General features: G+C 36.4%; 1 protein-coding gene across 1 annotated transcript in view; it reads right to left on the bottom strand.

Annotated features, from left to right (window-relative positions):
• The window catches only part of GAPVD1 (GTPase activating protein and VPS9 domains 1), a 58,592-nt gene extending 39,226 nt beyond the window's left edge, over positions 1-19,366 (bottom strand). Inside the window, 4 exon segments of the mRNA XM_006917967.3 lie at positions 3-486; positions 1,253-1,470; positions 14,399-14,450; positions 19,222-19,366. Of these exon segments, the coding sequence (XP_006918029.1) occupies positions 3-486; positions 1,253-1,437 (669 nt within the window). The 5' untranslated portion in view covers positions 1,438-1,470; positions 14,399-14,450; positions 19,222-19,366.
• Between the last annotated feature and the right edge of the window lie 735 nt (positions 19,367-20,101).

Genomic DNA, 20,101 nt, shown 5'->3' with positions numbered 1-20,101 from the left:
TCGATCAGCTTATTTGGATCTGTTTCCAGATGATCTTCATCTTCCACAAGCAGTTGCATAATTGGCTCATGTAAAGTAGCTGTGAGGAAAAGTTTGGCAGAAAACAATCCTTCAGAAAAAAGTTTAAATAAGATGCTGAAGGCACAAGTTCCTCTCCTCAAAAGTCGCCTAGGGTTGTCATTTTCTTTAAGTTCAAATTCAATCAAGTATCGCAAAACCTGAAGGAGGTAGCTTTCATCTTCTTGCATAATGCAGTTGCCATAGAGAGAGGTAAAAACTGTGTAAATAACACTTTGTGTGTTCTCCTGATTAAGTTTCTCTCCAGCAACCAGAGAGGAGGCAATAAGACGAGGATTTTCCCTTAATCGACTCAAGAATTCTCCATAAGCAGTCTCCTGAAATCCCAATTGCTTATATCCATCGACAAATTGTGTATCTTCCAAAATCTTGGCATGCTGGCAACATTCAGCAGGGGAAGCTTCAGCACTACGAAATGAACAAACAAGCAACATTAACAAACTTAGCAATACTTAACGCATATACCATACTGTAACATGAACCATGACCTAAGCATAGTCCCAGCAATGAGATGACTAAATTGCTAAAATCTTTTAGCATCTGAATGTGTAAAGAAAGAAAAAACCAAAAAGTACAAAAGACGAGAGATTTCTCACATTAAATCAGTTTCAATGAAAAGTATCAAGAGGTAACCATTACTGTGATTTCTAGCATCAAAGATTAGTCCTGCCTCTTTTTTTTGAACTTCACATAAATGGAATCATACAATACGTACTCTGCTGTGTCTGGCTCCTTTTCTCAACATTATACTTCAGCACTACTATTATTCTTACAGTTAAAAACTGCTTCTTGGAATGACAGATCAATGAGGTATGAACACAGTGAAAAATGAGGCTTCTAAAACTGAAAAGTAGATATACAACAGCAAAACACAGAAATGTATATATTAAATTATATTAGGAGAAAAATAGAGCGCAAGAAAATTTACTCTCTAACAGTAAAATGTGTGTGTACGAAGATACAAAATTGATTGGTGTGGTACAAAATATCAGTGCTTAAGTTATAATTCTCTATAACAGTGCTTAAATGATTTAATAAACAAAATAAGCAAAGACTCACCTTAATGTTAATTTAAACTATCTTAAACCAGGCACTTTGTTGAAACAGATCCATTTACAGTTAGCACAGAATCACGGTGGTTTATAAATTTAAGACCTCAAAATCTTTTCTTTACCTGGTTATGATAAGCCGATCCAAATTAATTCTCTGTTGCTTAGCAATCCATGCTGTCCGATACAACTTTTCAGCTGTCTTAAGTACATCTGCATTGAGCCTCTGAATGAGCTGTTTCTCAGAGTTTACATATAAGCGTTCCTGCTTGAGGTGATGGGCCAGAGTATGAATATCTAGCTTCACCATCTTCAAATGTGGAAATGGTACAAAGGCTGATCACTAAAAAGACAAATTAAAAAATTTTGTTACTGAAATTGTTTTCTAAAATCAAAAAGGATAAGAGAACACATTAAGAATTAAGCTATATTTAGCAGCATGGTTAACTCTAATTTTAAAGTAATCTATATTTTTTTATTACAGAAGCATCACAGATTCACTATAGAAAAATTGGTAAATACAGATGAGCAAAAAGAAAAAACGAAAAGCTCCTAATAAGGCCACTCAGAGATAGCCACTGCAAAAAACCTTGTGTTTACCCTTCAAGTCCAGTGCCTATTAACATTGGAGAGTCCCCGACTGCTCTTCTTTCACATTGCAGTCAATCAGCATATTCTGTTGACTCGATCTTCAATACACCTCAAATCTGACTATTTCTCCCCACATCTATTATCACCGCTCACCTGAAGGTCTCTGATTACCATTTCCTAACTGACTTCCCTGCTTCCTTTCTTACACTACTAGGATCTGTTCTCTCCATTCGGTGTCAGCAACCCGGTGGGCCGCTGACCCGGTACCAGTCTGTGGCCTGTTAGGAACCGGGCCGCACAGCAGGAGGTGAGTGGCCGGTGAGCGAGTGAAGTTTCATCTGTATTTGCAGCCGCTCCCCAGTGCCAGCATCACCGCCTCAGCTCCACCTCAGATCATCAGGCATTAGATTCTCATAGGAGCACCCGTCTCTGGTGCCAAAACAGTTGGGGACCACTGCTCTACAAGGCATGCAATATCCTTTAAACTTCAGGTCACTGTCAGCCCCTACTAGAAATTGTCCAAAGCCTCTGCATTTGCCAACCCCTCTGTCTGGAAGGCTATTCTTCCAGATTTCTTCCCAAGACTAGCTCCTTGACTTCATTCAGGTCTCTCTGCTCAAATGTTTACTTAGGAAGGCCTTTTCAGGTAACTGTAAAATAGAAAATATCACTTCCTATTCCTTCTTCTGACTTTTTTTTTTTTTTTTAAAAAAGCACTTGCCCCTATCTGGCATCTTATTACAGATATCTACTTGCATGTTCATCACACTAAGATTGTGACTCCCCCACTGAAAGGTAAGGGCCACCAGGGCCGGGGCTTGTCTGTTTTGTTCACTCATAGCTGTAATTTCAGGGCTGAAGAGAGGGCCTGGTTCACAACAGGAGCTGAATAAATATTTACCAAAGGAATGAATGAATCACACAATTCTTATTTATCTAGTAGTTAAGCAAACTGATTAAAATAGCACACATATTTTAAAGCATTATTATTTAAGCTATACCCTTGAACCTAGAATGCCTGCCAGACCACAAATATTTTATATCAACAACAGAAGTGCCTGTGGCCAAGATAACAAAATACATTGTTGTGTTCAGTCATTAAATTAGAAAAATACTTCTCATTAAGAATTAAACATTATGATTGCAAACTTGAAAGCTGCTATAGAACTTTAATATTCTCACCATAATAACACAACTAGAAAATGATAATTATGTGAGGTGAAGGATGTGTTAATTAACCTTACTGCGCTAAATGTTTTGCAATATATATGTGTATCAAATCATCACATAATATGCCCTAAATATATGCTATATTTCAATTACATCTCAATAGAGATGAAAAAAAAACTTGTTCCAGCCAATCAGATTCATAAGTTACCTAATGGATCTATTTAAAATTGATAAAATACAATTTGCAGTGAATTCAAATTCTAAAAGGGAAGACAACCTAGAGAGCCAATAAAAACATGTTCATACATACATACATATATACATATATATATATATATAAATAAATAATTATGGGGCTAATGCACAAAAAAGAAACATTATGGTAGCAGCTGAAAGTATATTTAAAGCTACCTTATTTAAAGAAATCGATTTAATTTTTAATTAAGTCTGATTTTAGGAAATATTAAACTTTCTTTTATTTTAATGAACTACTGATGACTAGGAAAATTTCAGATGTTAACATTTAATCTGAATTTAATTGCTTTCAAAAAATGCTTTCTTGTACCTTATCAATTTCCTAGCAAACTAGGCAAAAGTGTTATTCCAAATCTCCTACATGGTTAAGGCCCTCATACTTTTCTCTCAAAAGATATAAGTACGTCTACTTTACCAAGATGATTTACTATTAGTCACAAACACATCTGTGTACATTAAAAAAAATGATGCCATATATATATACACACACACACACACGTATAATCTTATTAATAACTGTCTATAGAAAACGCATGTATGATTTTGTAGACTTCTATGTGGAAACTCTAAAATCCTCTAGGGGGCTCTAAGTCCATAGACTAAGGACAAAATTACTGAACAAATAGATGTAATTATGAGAAGTATTATAGTTAATGAAAATGGACTGAAATGGACTCTTAAAGATCTGTAAGCTTCATTAATTAGTTCTGTTACCTTGGGTACATAATAAATATTCTCTGAACCTCAGGGTTTTTTTTTTCATCCACAAAATGTGGACACAGTATCTACACTTATTTTGTACGAGCAACATATTAGGTACTAGGAATACAAAAAAGGGCTTTTTCATCTAGGAGGATGGGGCAGACATGCAAGCAAATGGCAGCCCAAAAGAGTTATGAGTGATATGCTATCGCTAAGACTACAATGTAGAGTAGGGGCAAGAAAGAATGACTGATGAGTTAGATACTTGTACCTTGTCTTAAAAAAAACAAGTATTTGCCACATAAAGAAGATGGTAGGTGGGGGTAGAATTCCAGAGATGGGGCAGGATTCCAGAGAGAAGAAGCCAACCAGCAAAGGCACAGAGGTGTGTGACACAGTATATTTAGAGAACTAGCCATGGCTTGTTACGGATTGGGGCACATGTGTTTGTATGTGTTAAGAGTGAGGTGGGGTAGGGGAGGAAGCATATAATGAGAGATAAGGCTACAGAGACAGAAGGTACACAGAAGTCAGAGTTAAGAAACTTGGACTTTACACTGTAGGTGATGGGAAAAGAGTTTTAAACAGGGAATGAACACGACTAAATTTGTATTTGAGAACATAAACTCTGGCAGTAAGGAAAAGGATGAGGAGGTGGGGATGGAACTAGATGAAAGATTAAGAAATTGTTGATAGGCAAGAAATGTAGTAGCAATGGAAAGAACAGGGCAAATTTGAGAGATGTTAGGAGGTAGAAAATAAGAGATTTCTTGCCACCTCCATATAGGGAAGGTGAGGTCGAAGTTTCCAACTCTGGGGACAAGGGTGGGAGTGCTGTTCTCCACCACTTTATAAACTGAAAATTGTGCCTGGTATGGTTCTGAGAACTTTACATACTTAAATCTTCCTAATATCCCGCTGAGATAGGTACTTTGCAGCTAAGGAAACTGAGTTCAGGGACAGTAAATAACTTGCACAAGGCCAAGTGAGTGAAAGGTAACAGAGCCAGTACATTATTATTATTAATTATTACCCTGAACTCCACAGGAACGATTCAGAAATCCCGTGGTTGAACAGGATAATATCCTATTTTTAAGAGGGGCATGCTCAAGTATGCAGCAAGTGTTAGGATGTCTGCAACTTACTTGTACATGGTTCAGAAAAAAATCAAAAGGGATTCAAAAATGCAGCGAAATGTAAACAACTGGGCACTGTGAGTGATGCTATATGGTGATCACTGTACTGTGCTTCAACGGTTTCTGTATCTTAGAAATGTTTCATAATAAAAAGATAGGAAAAAGTATTTCAGAAATTATCAAACTGTGGTCTTCTCACCACTTTAATACAACTTAATTCAACAACTAGATTATTGAGTTTTGCTGGCACCTACCCAGGTCCCCTAATCTCAAGGAGCTGACAGTCTAATTACAACCAAAATACTGTTCAAGATAGAACGCTGTAAAAGTTTCCAATCACACAGCAAAATATGAACCAAGTTATGCAATTTAGAAAAGAAAATTTTCTAAGTAAATGTAGTTTCACTTAAAAAAATTAACACTTGAAAGTAATGATCCACTAATCTGAGAGAACTCACCTTCTAAACCCTTCGACAGTCCCAAATGTCTTCAAAAGACATTTTTGTAAAGGGATTTTAAATAAACCTAGAACACTAGACAAACTTGCTAAGAACTTTTTTCTTTAATCATATTCAAGAATTATAAGCTGTATTGCTTTCCTTTCTAGAGTAAGATGGCCAGAATGCTGACAAATAACAGGTAGTGGCTTACTCTCCAAAACAATGCTTAAAAAAAAATCATGGAATAAATGTATAATCCTCTTATTACCACACATGGGAAAGTGTCAGCTAAATACTGGATAAAATGCAAGAGATTTAAAATATGAATTAACTCTGACCTACATTTTTTCCCACAGTTCACCTAAATTCATATTCTGAATACTATTTTATATAACATGTAGCACATGCCCGAGCATAATGATATTATATATGTCTCTCCCATTAGATGGTAAACACTGAGGGAAAGAACTCACTGGACTCTGCATCCTGGCATAGTTGATGGCAGGCAGGAGAAGCTCAAACATGTTAACAGAACTTAATTCAGGTGCCACCAAGTCTATTGGCTGATACATTTTGAAAAAAAAATAATACCAAACACATACAAATAATAATATCTAACACGTCACTACTTAAAAACAACAGCAGGAGTCAAATGGAAGCCCCAGAAAATTCAGGTATTTGGTAAGAAGATCCTCTCCTCTCTCTTTCCTCAACCCTTACAGCCAACTCCATCAAAATCTATCCTAGACCACCGGGTTTTAATTTAGCCTGCCCTGTTTTTCTGTTCATGTCAATCACAACAAGATTTTTTTCCAGAAACTTGCAAGCATTTTCCAAGTTAGATAATTTCTTTTTGGAGCGGTCAAAAATTAGACTTGGAAAATCTATATTAAGTTCAGTTCCACTTATCACATTTCTACAAAATAAAATCAATTACACCCATGCACGCTAAATCAGATTTTAAGCTTATCAGTTCATGTTATGAAGATATCATTGAGAGCCCAGTGGGGAGATTATAGCTAAAGGAGTGAAGCACACTGGGTTTCTGCATCCTTCGCAATGGTGTAGAGTAGGGGCTGGCAAACTCCTGCCTGTGGGCCAAGTTCAGCGAGCTGCCTTTTTGTGTAAAGTTTTACTGGAACAGAGTCGTGCCTACTTGTTTATATAGCATCTATGACTGCTTTCATGCTGCAGTGGCAGAACTGAATAGTTACCACAGTCCATATGGCCCACGAAGCCTAAAATATTTACTCTCTGATCCTTTACAGAAAAGGTCTGCCAACTCCTGATAAGCAATCATACCTACTCGAACACAGAGCACGAAGAGGAAGCACAGCCGGATAAGGTGAAATGTGTGAATTAGAAAAGGCAGAAGTTCCAAAGACCATACACATATAAAAAATATTAGCAATGATGCCTGAACAAACGTTGTGACTCAAGAGGAGGACTCTAAAGTAGGAAAAAATTATTTGAAATGTTTTACAGAATGAGAATCACGTTTTATGTGTTCTCTCTTGAAAATTCCTAATTAAAGCCATTCCGAGTTAATATGTATCTAATAGTTCTAAACTCTAAGTAACAGCTAGACTTCAAGTAAACAAACTAATCATCTCTTTATTCATCTAATAAATTCAGGAATAACTTTGTAAGAAACTCAATAAGACCATCTGCTACTTTCTTATTTTATACAGAGTAACTACTTCAAGCAAGTCAGTGGTAGGACACCAAAACTGTGGTCTGAAGAGCTGGCATTTAAGACTGGGCTCTGACACCTACTGGCAATGTCATCTGTTACACAGTCATTTCACCTAAGTTTCCGTTCTCTCATCTTCAAAACTGGAATAATGTCCTTATCTACTTCACTCGCTACAGTGTACAGTTCATGCGAGATGACTGTAAAGTGGAAATGACTGCAGAGTGTAGGACCTCGGTATTCTCGTCAGTTGAAAGGCAGGGTAATTCAGGAGCACAACATAGGGAATGCAGTCAGCATTACTGTAATGGCGAGGTGGAGAGCCAGAGGAAAGAAAGAGCAATTAGGAGGATCGTTTTATAAACTGTATAAATGTCTACCCAATGTACTATATACTTGAAACTAATAACAAATTAAATTTTAAAAGGTAGGGTAATTTTTATCATTTCATTAGGACACAATGAGACAGACTCCATGTTCATCACATGACTGAATTTACCAAAATGAACCTTATCATGAAAATAAATGGGACACATCAAAGTCATAACTAAAAAGGTAAGACAGACTGCTTGCTAACATTATGAAACCTACACTTGTAAAAGGCTTATTGAAAGTGAAATAAAGGCCACCTATCTGCAATCTAAGATCATTTTTAGTAACAAAATATGCTATATAGAAGTATGGCTTTGAAATTTGAGAATAAAGCATCCTTTGCAAATAAATTAATGTGTCTAATTTAAGATTATCCAATTAAAAATAACACAAATAATGACATGTCCTTACCACGTTACTAAAGGTAATATATCCTGACTGGGACCTGGAACAAAAAAAGGACCTCGGGTAAAAACTATGGAAATCTGAATAAAGTGTGAACTTTAGTTAATAACGTTATATCAAATATTGGTTCACTCATTTTAACAAATACACCATTCAAATGTAAGATGTTAATTACAGGGGCAACTTGGTGCTGGCTACATGGGAACTCCCTGTACTATCGTCTCAATTTTTCTGTTAATCTTAAACTGTTCTAAAAAAGTCTATTTAAATTTTTAAAACTACACAAATAATACACTTCTAAAGGCAAGCATCCAGTTTAGCAAACATTATTCAATAAGAAAAAAGTATACAAACTTGAGAAAACATTTGAACAACCTCCAACAACCACCATTTAGAAAAAGGATTCCCATCTATCATATGATGTAACATCTGGCAATACGCTGTAATTTTTAAACGATCAGACTAAAAATATTTTTTCCTTCAGTTCACTGTCATCAGAAATGAAATACAGAAACTTCATAATAACATGAAATTTCCATGGGTACATTACATTTTGCACTAATTCCTGATCAACTGAAGCAAGGCAAATATATTCCCTAGCCTGAATTGTTTAAGAAAAGCCAGTTTTTAGATTAATTTCCACTTAATAACAAACTTTTTTAAAAAGCCATTATAAATAGTAATGGTTGAACCTAAGTTTTAATTGACTGTTGGGAGTAAAATATACAGGTGCTTAGGAAATAAAAAGAACAATAATGACCACATACTACAGGCTCATCGTGTACTATAGGTGCCAACTAAGTGCTTTACATGGATATTCTCATTTAATCTGTGTAACACTCCTAAAAGCTAAGTATTCTTATGCACATTTCCAAGAAGAGGAAACTGAGAAAATTAAATAATTTGCCCATGCTCAAATTAGTAAGTGACAAAGCTGGGACTAGAATTTATCCAGGTATATCTATCTGGCTCACCAGCTTTAATCTATGGTCAAGGTCACTTCTAAACATCCACTCTTTCAACAACTACTAATATGTAAATTGGTATCTGGACAACTCCCTCTTTCTCTGAAAGTTTCAAACTGCCTGACAAAATCAGGTTTAGTTAGACTTCAGGACTAAACAATTAACCTAAATTCTCTTAAATCCTATGAAAGAAAGGATATATGAAAGCTTAGAAAAAGCTATTAGGGATTAACCCCATACATGCTTCTTTTCCCATCTCCTACGTCATCTCTCAACATTTCTCCAGTTCCCCAAATCACATGTTGCTGCCATACTACATCCTAAAGTCTTCAACATTTGCAGATGCTGTTATACAGGCCTAAGAGGTCATACCCTCCCTATTTTCAAGTGAACTCAGATTTATCCTTTCAGACCCAACCTCCAAATCTCTTCCCTCTGCGAAGCTCTGGGGAACTGCTCCCGCCAACAGAGTGTGTCCCTTCCTCCCCTATGACACTAAATCACCAAGACGGAAAGTTACTCCATTTTCAAGTCTCTTTTAGTCTTGCTTACATCATGGAGAAAATCTAAGCAAGGTGCCAATTTGTCTTCAACACTTCCCTACTACTTGGCTAATCTCTCCTTTTAATTAAAGGATAGCAGGCATCGAACTCAGCACCTTTTGCAAACAGTAGCTAGCCAGGTTTTACAACATTGTTCTTTTTGTTTGTTTTTGTTTTTTAGCTGCTTTCTACACAGGTAAGAGATATTAGTCTTCCATTATGGTAATAACATAAAGCTTCTTTAAAAATATTTTTGAAGTGTGTCCATAAAAACATTAAATAAATAATAGTACAAGTGGTATGCAGATTTAGGAAAAATCATGATCTTACTCAAGGATTAAGCATAGGAAACATTTTTATATACTGATGACTACACCTTGACAGAACCGTCAGTAATTTTTTTGTTCGTTATACAGGTACTTTTCCTCATAGTATTTATGTAATATTCATATTAATGTGATAGGGCAAAAAAGGACATGACTGCTATTTTTAAATAACCTACTACAATGTTAGCTCCTGTGTTTTATCAATCAAATAATTTTGAGGATTTATATTACCCACCACTTTTCAATGATCTAACCAATCCATACAAGAGATGGGTGTCTCCTGCAAGTATTTTTTGTAAATATAAATCATCATGTTGCTTTACAAGGATTTGTCTGCATGTGTTTTCCCTTATAAGACTTAGCTCCTTCAGCATAGAAACAGTTTCTTACTCATTTTATAATGTTTTGTTAAGCCACATGATCTAAAAATTGTCAGGTATTAAAAATAATGAGCTCATTTCTTTCCAAAAAATGAGCAGACAAGCACAGTCAGCTTTATCAAACACATTTCCTGCAACAAATGCTTAAAGACCTATGATGTGCTAGGCACTGATGAACAAGACAGGTAAGGTTGCTCCTGAGGGCCCTCAATATAGGAAGCATGACATTCTAATGATAATTTCGAGTGGTTTCCACAGACCAGATTTCTACACACCCTCTATTTAGAATCCTTTGCCACTCCTTTCACTGGCCAGTTACATCCCACTTAGGTACCGGGGCCCAATGCGATCCAAGGAGGCTTTACTGTCCATTCTCCTGACTCAAACTCTTTTTCATTTGGGCTCATCTCTATCATAGCATTTTACACTGCAACAAATTTTCCAACAAAATTTCAAGTTCCCTGAAGTAGGGATGAAGTCCTCTTGGAATACCCCTTACTTAGCAGAGGGACTGGCATTTAGCAGGTGCTGAATCAATGTCTGAATTTATAAATAAGTAATAAGTGACTGAATGATTAAGAGCAATGCTCCAGTTAGGAATCGGCCAGGCTGCTGCTAACTCAGTTCCAAAATGATTAAGAATAGTAACTAAATTTAAGTTGAAAATATCTACAAACTTTCCAATGAGCATGTTTGAAACAATTATTAATGGACCAAAAAGATATTTCCTCAGGACTAGAAATGCATTATCAATGAGGACAAAAATGGAAACGAGTTATACTTTAATACCTTTCGTTGCTATATTTGAAACAAGAGTAAAACACTGCAGAAGAAAGAATGACTTAGTACTAATTATTCCCGGCACAAGTACAGGGAATTGAAAGGTACACTACTTTGAAGACGCAATACAAAGCCGAATAGTACTCAGAATTCAAATTAACATTACACAGACTTCTTGTCATGACATCAAAATTCCAGACCCTACCAAAAGTAAATAAAATCTAAACAGATGTTGATTTTACCCCCAATATTCTACTAATTTTCCAGAGCGAAAGAACACAGACGAACCACAAAAATAATGAATCTCTGCATAACAAAGGGCTTGTGGGTTAAGCCAGATTTTATTCAACTCAAGTGAAAGGATATCAAAACATCTGAACAGTTAATATGCATTACTTATAAATACTAATGTATCCTCACCATTCCAGTTCAAAAACTTCGACTTTTAAAAATACTACTTGAAATTATTACTAATGGGATTGGCAATATTAAAGAAGAATAAGTTTGAAATACATTAATTTAAGCAAGCTAGGGTACTCCCCTATACTGGAATACTACATGATTATTAAGAAGGAGGTGGAGGTCCATGGAAAGATGTCCATCATGTATCATTAAGTGAAAAAAAGCAAACCGTAAAAAGATACACATGGTAAGACCTAGTACAGGGATTAAAATACAAACCATGGAGCAGAACTACCTAGGTCCAAAACTCAGTGTTACCCACTTACTAGGTAGGCAACCATTGGCTAGTTACTTCTCCATGCCTCAGTTTCGTCATTTGCAAATGGATGTAAATAGAACTAATTTCTTAAGGTACATTCATAGGATTGTGAGGTTTAATGGGTTAATATATGTAAAGCACTTAACAAGCACAGTATCAACTATAATTTGGGAGTGAAAAAGAAGAAATGCAAAGCACACAGTACAGGTATGTATATGTGGGGAAGAAAAGCTTTCTCTTTTTTTGCATTTTATTTTATTTTTTTTAAACGAAGAACATTTATTACTTTAGTAATTAAAAAGAGGAAGAAAAATATAAAAACTTGGCACTAAAATCTTTCCTGCTGAAAAATCTGGTAGTCCAATTACTTTAAACAATCGAGACTAGACAAATTCTATGAATGATATTATGTCTCAATGTGAAAAATTTCAAGTGCAACCAAAAGAACACAGTATGTAATTTCTAGACATAGTTCTACAATAATAAGCTACACGCCAATAAGCAGAAGTGCAATGGCATTAAATATATCCCTTTATTTCCCAGAGGCAATAAATGATACAAATGTCTGTCCAGTCCAGGAATGGGTATCAGAAACTTTCACAATTGAATAAGCCTCCATTAATTTTATTCATCTGAAATTAAATACCACTAAGTCTAATTTCCTCCTATTCAACAATCTCTTATGGAAACTCACCAAGACATATAAATCTGGAGATCAAGACAAACCAATTAACTAAAGAAAAACCTAAAACCTTCAGAACACTCTGTGAACTTTTGAAAGGAAGAGTTCACCACCCACATGCTTTGAGGAAGCTCTGGTCTCTGGATAAACTTAGCTTCTTCCATAAACCCAGTGGGTGTACAAAACAACAAAATGGGGGAGCAGAAAGAGAACTTTGAGCTTCAGCTGCATTTTTGCTGAGCTGTAATACTGGTAAAGCCTGTTTCAAAACCCAAGAGTCCACCCCAGAAGCTCATAAACAGCAAGCTGTCACGTCTGTTTCATCGCATTTATGAGAATGGTATTTCATAAAAGTATTTATCATCAGATTTCAAACAATATTACTATTACTGACTGTGCTAACCTAAAAGGAACTTCCTGAACCACACACGAAAAATTATCTAGTTAGTTAAAATAGTTTTTCAAAAAGAAATCAACCATTAAGATGCCTCCATAGAATAACAGAATTCATAATTTTAAATAGGTCACATAATGCCTAGAAAAAGAACTTGATAAATGTTGGCTATTATCATTACTATTACTACGATGATATTTTGAAATCATGGAACAGAAACTTACTCATAGAGAGGCTTAATAAGTCACTTTCCATTGAATCCAAAACCCATCACAACCTTGAATAGTTAGATGTTAAAAGGCACTTTGTTTTAAAGGAATCAAAGATTCCTTGTGTTCTAAAGTAGGTGGAAAAATAAGATAATTTTGCAAAACTAATTCATCTATTCTTTCCCAAGCTTTTCCGGTACAAAAACCAGTATCTGTAAACACTTTGCAATTCTGTCTTAAGTGCTATGACTTTTAGACCTAATGTATTTTTGTCAAGTAGTCAGGATTATAAATAATGGAAGCAAAATCAAGATATGGGTCAGAGTCCTATATGAACAGTGAAAGGAGACAGTTCAAAGTGGGTTGAAAATATTTTAATTTAGCTTAAGTCCTAAAAACTTTAAAAATACAATTCCATAAAAGTAAGATTGCTTAAGAAGATAATTTGACTCTGATCCTGAAGAAAGAAAAACAGGCTAATATCCCTCGACTAACTTTTTTGTCTTTTAAAATTTCTAATAGAAAAACCACAGTTTAATTCTTTCCAAGACTCACAGAAAATAAATTGAAAAATTAGTAAGGAAAAAAAAGAAGAACTGAACACGTCTGATGACATGCTCTTTCCCCACTAGTCTACAGCGTGGGTGTACTGGCATTACATGACAGCAAGACCAAGCAAGCACCTTTTGGACAGACATCTTAGATTAATGAGCAGACATCTTGCCTGTTTTTACAGTTACAACAGCATGCCTAAAGCCTTACATTTAAAAAATGGTTTACAAAAAAGGTGTATACATTGAATTTTCATGTCCAAACTTATAAAATAAAAAGAAAAAAGACATAGAAACCCCTAGAAAGTCTGTAAGATTTTTTTAAACATTTGCTCAAACATTCATTTATATATATTAAATAAGAGAACATGCAGCATCAAGAAATAGTTACTATTTCTTTAAACCATAGCACTGCAGAGTTCAAAACCTGGTTTCGGCTTAGGAACGATTAAGAACTGCCCTTCTAAAAATGTTTTTACAAAATCATAACATATACTAAAACATTCTGAAAAATCAGAAAATATACATATGCATAAAGAAGGAAATTTTAACTACCTATAATTTTTTAATAACCACAAATCAAATAGCTCGGTGCCTAAAGCCTCCTCTAAAATGTATACATGACGCAAGGATTAGTGATTTTAGTTCCTTCACAAATGAAAATATCTTGATTAGGATTAAAGAGTTAAAGCTGCAAATCTATGCAAACACAAGTTTAGGCAGCTTGTTTAAGTTTTTAAAAAAAAATACATGGCTGAAATTCTTGCCTAAGAAAAAATGAACTCAAGAGAAGAAAATATGTGTGGTGAAAAAACAGAAAGTTAAAAGGAAAAAAAACTGAATTAATCATTTGAGAAATTTTTTTCAAGTACTGATCTTTCCAAAGCAAGTAAGAAGGATCCCACCTATATTGGGCTTTAACCAAAAAAAAAGAAAAAGAAAAAAATCATACTTTACCTTGGAGAATCCTAGTGTAATGTGTAAACAACTCTCCCCAATACACTCACTCCTAAAAAAAGTAAATAAATAAATAAATAAATAAATAAATAAATAGATAGATAGATAGATAGATAGATAGATAAATAAAGTGAAATGTCTTACCATTGGGATATATCAACTTTCCCTCTTCAATTTTCTACAAATATTACAGATGATTTTTCCAAATAAACTAATTTAAACTGAAGTATATCACATTTAAAGAATGGCAAATGTTGTATTGTGAACTGAACCCCAAAAAGTTAATACATATTGTTGCAATTTCCAGAATGCCATTCTCAGATAGCATCACCTTGTGAGGTGCTTAGTGCTGTGTGCCATCACTGGAAAGCAGCTCACAAACTGACAGTGGAGCCAACTGGGCGAAGTGGGCAGTGATGGTGGTCAAGAAGGCACCAAAGAGTAGGGCATGTTTTAAATTCAAGAATGTGGTATCAAGGTGTAAAAAAGTGAAAGTAGACTGAGAGCTGGACACCAAAAGATAACTAGCAATTACTCAGTAAAAGCCATGTTGCTGATGCTTTTTATATTGTATTATTATTAGATTTAATCCTAAGTGATAGGTATTTATCACCTCCATTTTACGAATGTGAAAACAAGTTTAGAAAAGTCAAATAACTTACTGCCTAATCATTCAGCTATTATTTGACAAAGAAGGAATTCAAAACTAGATTTCTCTGCTCTCTGGTTCTTCTCCAGTATATTGACTTTGGATTCCCTGTGAGCAATTTCATGGGGGTGGGGGGAGGCGGAGTAGAGAAAGAAATGAGAGGGAGAAAGGAAGAGAGAGGAGAGAGGGAGAGAAGTAGAAGAAAAGACCTAGATGATCTATTTAATTTACAAATCTGTCACTGTCATTGTTCACATTGTTCTCTTCACCTGGAGCCCTTCTCCAACACCCCTATAGCCAATTGCATCTATGATTTAAGGTCCAGTTCAAATGTCATCTCCTCCACACAGCCAGCCATCCCCTAATCTCCCACTCTCCTATTTAGAAGAAGTATCTCCAATCTAAACTTTCTTGACCCTTTATACTGGCACGTCTATTAAGAACTCATGACTTTGAGAAAGTTTCAAAAAATTATCACTCCACAGATTACTAATTACAAAGGAAAAAAGGGTGCCTGCCTTTACAATATAAATCTAGTAGACATTATCTTATTCAAATGATCAAATTTACATCAATAATGAAACTGACATCTTCATGCCTTTGATGTGATACACTGAGAGAGACCTAAAATCGCCTATATAGTATTCCAAGCAATAATGTTTACGCAAATCTAATTGTGAAGAAACGTTCAATCCAAATTGAGGGGCAACTTACAAAACCTGATCTGGATGTTTACTGTCATGAGAGACCCCCCTAAAAAAGGCTGAAAAATGATTCTAGATTCAAGTAGGCAACTACGTGAAGCTCCTTAATTGAATTGTGGGTCAAAAACGAAAACCGAAAAACTAAGAACACTATTGGCACAACTGGGGACATCTGGTTATATATTATTAAGTAATATTACATTCATGTTAAATTTCTTGAGGGTGACAACTGAACTGTAGATATGTAGAAGAAAATCCCTATTCTTGGGAAATACATCCTAAAGTATCTGGGGGAAAGGTGTCCTGATGGTATCTATACCTAACTTGCATATGGTTCAGCAAAATATAGGTCTACACCTGTTCTTGAAGCAATCATGCCAAATGTTAACAATTGTCGAATCTAGGTGAAGAGTGTATGAGTGTTTATTATGCTACTCTTTCACCTCTTCCATAGGCTTACAATTTTTCAAAGAGTTGGAAAACAATATTTAAAAGTTATGCATTGAAAAAAAAAACAACAACAGAAAATAGGGAAAGGTATAAAGAATGATTCAGCACTTGTATTCTGTCTCCCAGAACTGTTAACACTGTCATAGTTGCTTCTAGTCTTTAAATAAAAATGACAGATATCATCATTCCCTTTGTCAGCACCTCCCATTATTCTTACTGCTTTCCAGAAGTTGTGAAATTACGAAGTAGGCATGCCCATTTTCAACTTTACTGAATACTGCACATATTGTCCCTCAACATAGCAATACCAGTTTAAACTCCACCAGCAGTTTCTACATTACCAATTTCAAACACATCTTCATTAATATTTGATAGTCAGACATTAAAATTTTTTATCAATCTCATGTGAAAAATTCAGAGTCACTTATACCAACGCAGGATCACACAGTAAAAGAGCCTTAGTAAAATAAGAACTTCACCCACATACCCTTCTTTTACATTCATACAGAAAGTTAAGGATAATCAGCATGTACTAAGAATGATTAGTCCTATATGAAACCAAATTCTCACAAGGGACCACATAGTGTTTGGGAAATAATTTCCTGTCTTTTAAAAAATATTAAGATGAAAAAGTTCAAATTCGACCCAGCATGTATAATACTATTTGCAAGATTTAAAAATGGATGTTTTATTCCCAGAAGTAAAAAAACCTAGCTCTTATAAATTAACTCATTCTTTTACTTACTCAGCAAATATTTACTGAGTACCTATTATGTGCCAGCCACTATTCCACCACAATGATGAAGACAAAGTCCCTATTCTCACAGAGTTGACATTCTAATTGGGAGACAAAGATTAAAATACTAAATAAACACGCAAATAATATGATATCAGATAGGTAGATGCTATAAATAAAATAAAGGGACAGGGAACAAAGGATGACAAAAAAGGCAGTGTAAGGACACAGATGTACCAGGCAAAACTTCTCCAAGGCAGTAATTTGTAATATAATGTGTTCTATTCAACATAAACTATTTCAGTACCAACATTTGTTTCAAAAAATATTCTTCACTTTTTCATACTGCCCCCTTCATTTTTCCAGAAAAAGTTTGCTGCAGTGGTCTTCCATTATTGCCATTATTTTAGATGGGAAAAAAATCTCACACAAGATATTGACAGTGCTTTACAAACAGATGCAAATTTCAAGTCACACATAGTCTGGAAAAAAAAATGTTACAAATGATTTATCAGTAAGAAGTCTGATGCCAAAATGAAGTTGAACTACAAAAATTTTTAATGAAATTTCAGGAAAATGACTTACCAACTCTCCAACTCTATAATTTGCATGTTTACTTTCTATCATATATGAAAAGATGATAATAACCATAGGAAGCTATATTTGAAAAGAGATCCTGTGTTTTTTCACTTAAGGATAGAAAATTCGTTAAAAGCAACACTACCTACATGATTTAAAGAAAACCAGCACGCACTACAATTTCCTATCACAGGCTTACACAAGAGCTGGGAGGGCTTCAACCACTTGGAACTAGGAAGTGCCTTAATATGAAAATTTTAGAGCCAAAGTATTCACTTTTCTTTCTTCCTCAGATTATTTTGTTGATTCCCCAGTACCATGAATGAAATATCTATCTGTGTGGTCTATTCTGTCTTTCAAAACTATTACTCTGATCTCAGCCACATCTCTTTTACTTCCCTGATTAAAAAATTCCCTCTTTCATATACACTTACATCCTATCTGCTTGTCTTCTTTCTCATCTAATGATTCAACTATTCGTCCAGGAAGACTTACAGATTCCAAAAAAGTTCTTAATCTTTTTGTGCCCTGGATCTCTTCAGTAGTCTGGTGAAGCCTATGGACCCCTTCTCAGATTGCTTTTAAATGCATAATTAAATACATGAGATTACAAAGGAAACCAATTATACTGAACTATTAGCAAAACAATTTTTAAAACCCTGATATAGTAATATATGTGCAGCTTTAACACATTAAATAACAAAAGCTAACAGTGGGTCTAATAATACCATAAATTTGAAAAAATTATTGGCATAAGGGATATTTTGAGATATTTGCAACAACTGTAAACATGATACAATAATATCTGTAAGTTTTATTTGTGACGAAGTCACAAGCATTGCTAATCTACTGTGGTTTGTTGCCTACATTCATAATTGAAGGAAATAATAAATTACAGTTATCGATAATAAAAATAAAAATGTGTTTTATCCCCATTATAGTTCGAGGACCCCCTCTCCAATTCTATCCCAAGTTAAAAACCCTTTCTATTCAAAGCCTTGCTCAAACTGATTTTTGTCACAAATTTCAAAATAAAAGCACTGAATCCTCCTTTGACCTACCTCTTATCTGAACAAATCATCATGCCTCCCTGTTTTTACGCAGATTTATACACCGCACCCTGTTTATTTCTACGGTTTGCCTGGACAGCACCCATTTAAATTTTGCCAGTCAATAAAAGGTGAGATTGAAGGAAAGGAAATCGAAGAAACCAATAGTCCCTCACTTCCAGACCTCCAACAGCAAGTGGAAAGATACCAAGTACAGTGTGTGTCTGTGGGAGGTGGGCTGACCCCCAGACCTGCGAGTCCAGCTTATCAAGAGTCCTCACAGCACGACATCTTCACCAGCGGCACTCAAGACATTTCCACCTCATTCTCGCCTCTTCTACTCCGGTTCTCTACCTGCCTCGCCTCTGGCTCACAGCCGAAGCTGCCCGGCGGTCCCTCCTCATCCCATCCCCCACGCGTCCCACCCGCTGGTCCGCCCCAGGCCGCCCCGGCCCCTGCGCGCCGCCACACCTCTCCCCTCGGCCTAACCGTGACTCCCTCCACAACCACTTCCCCCGACACTGGAGGGAAGGGCCCAGGGGTCAGCTGGACCCGGCCGGCCATCAGGCGCAGGCTGCGGCCCTAGGCCGGAGCAGCGCGGTCGCCAGACGAGGAGCCGTGCGCCCGGCGCGGGTTAACGGGGGACGCGCACTCACCACGACGATCATACCGAAGAGGGAACCGAGACCACCGCCCGACCGCCACTCGGCCTCGGAGCCGTCGCCCTCGCCGCGAACTGCCACCGCCGCCGCTACCGCCGCCACTCGCTAGCTGGCTTCCCTGCGTCCTGCGGTGGCGCTGCCGCCACGCCACCGCGCGTGCGCGGAGCCGCAAGAGCCCCTGGGACTGGTAGTTCGGCCCCGCGGGCCCGGGGGCCTCACACGCCGTGGCGGGTCAGGTCAGCTACCGACTGGGGCGGTCCTGGGCGCCCGCAATACCACCAAGCGCCTTCTGGAAAATTGTGCTTCCCCACACACTGGCCCTCGCTTCCGCGTACTGTACTGCTCTATGTGAAAAACCCGCCTGAGCAAATATTCGTGTAAAGTAAAACAATTCAGAGCGTTTATGTTTTTGATAACTGTCACTTGCCCAGGACACATCATTCGAAATACACACACTCATGCTCTGTTAAAAGTTTCTCTAATTGCCTTTAGTGGTCTCTGGACTTTCACTTTTAAACATGACTTCCCACTCCTCATTTTATCAAATTTTATTTATTGTCAACATGACCACACAGGTTTTAAGTGGATTGACAATTTATCTAATAAAAACTTGTTTACAAAAGCAATTCAGATATTCAAATCTCTAGTTAACTGAGCTCAACAGTCACAGAAACCTTAGAACTGGAAGGCACCTTAAAGGTCATTAGTCCAATTCTCGCGCGGGCAGGAATTCTCTCTTGTACTTTTCAGCAGAATGGTCTTCCAACTTGTACTTCCACAGTTCAAATTTCAGAGAGCTCACTGCTTTAAGTAAGGCAGCCTGCTCCATTTTTTGGACAGCTCTAAATGTTAGAACAGTTCTGCCACCTGCTGA

Source organism: Pteropus alecto, unplaced genomic scaffold, assembly GCF_000325575.1.
Source record: "Pteropus alecto unplaced genomic scaffold, ASM32557v1 scaffold67, whole genome shotgun sequence".
NCBI classification, from domain to species: Eukaryota; Metazoa; Chordata; class Mammalia; order Chiroptera; family Pteropodidae; genus Pteropus; species Pteropus alecto.
The sequence above is the reverse complement of the archived record's forward strand: the minus strand, read 5'-3'. Positions and strand labels throughout refer to the sequence as shown.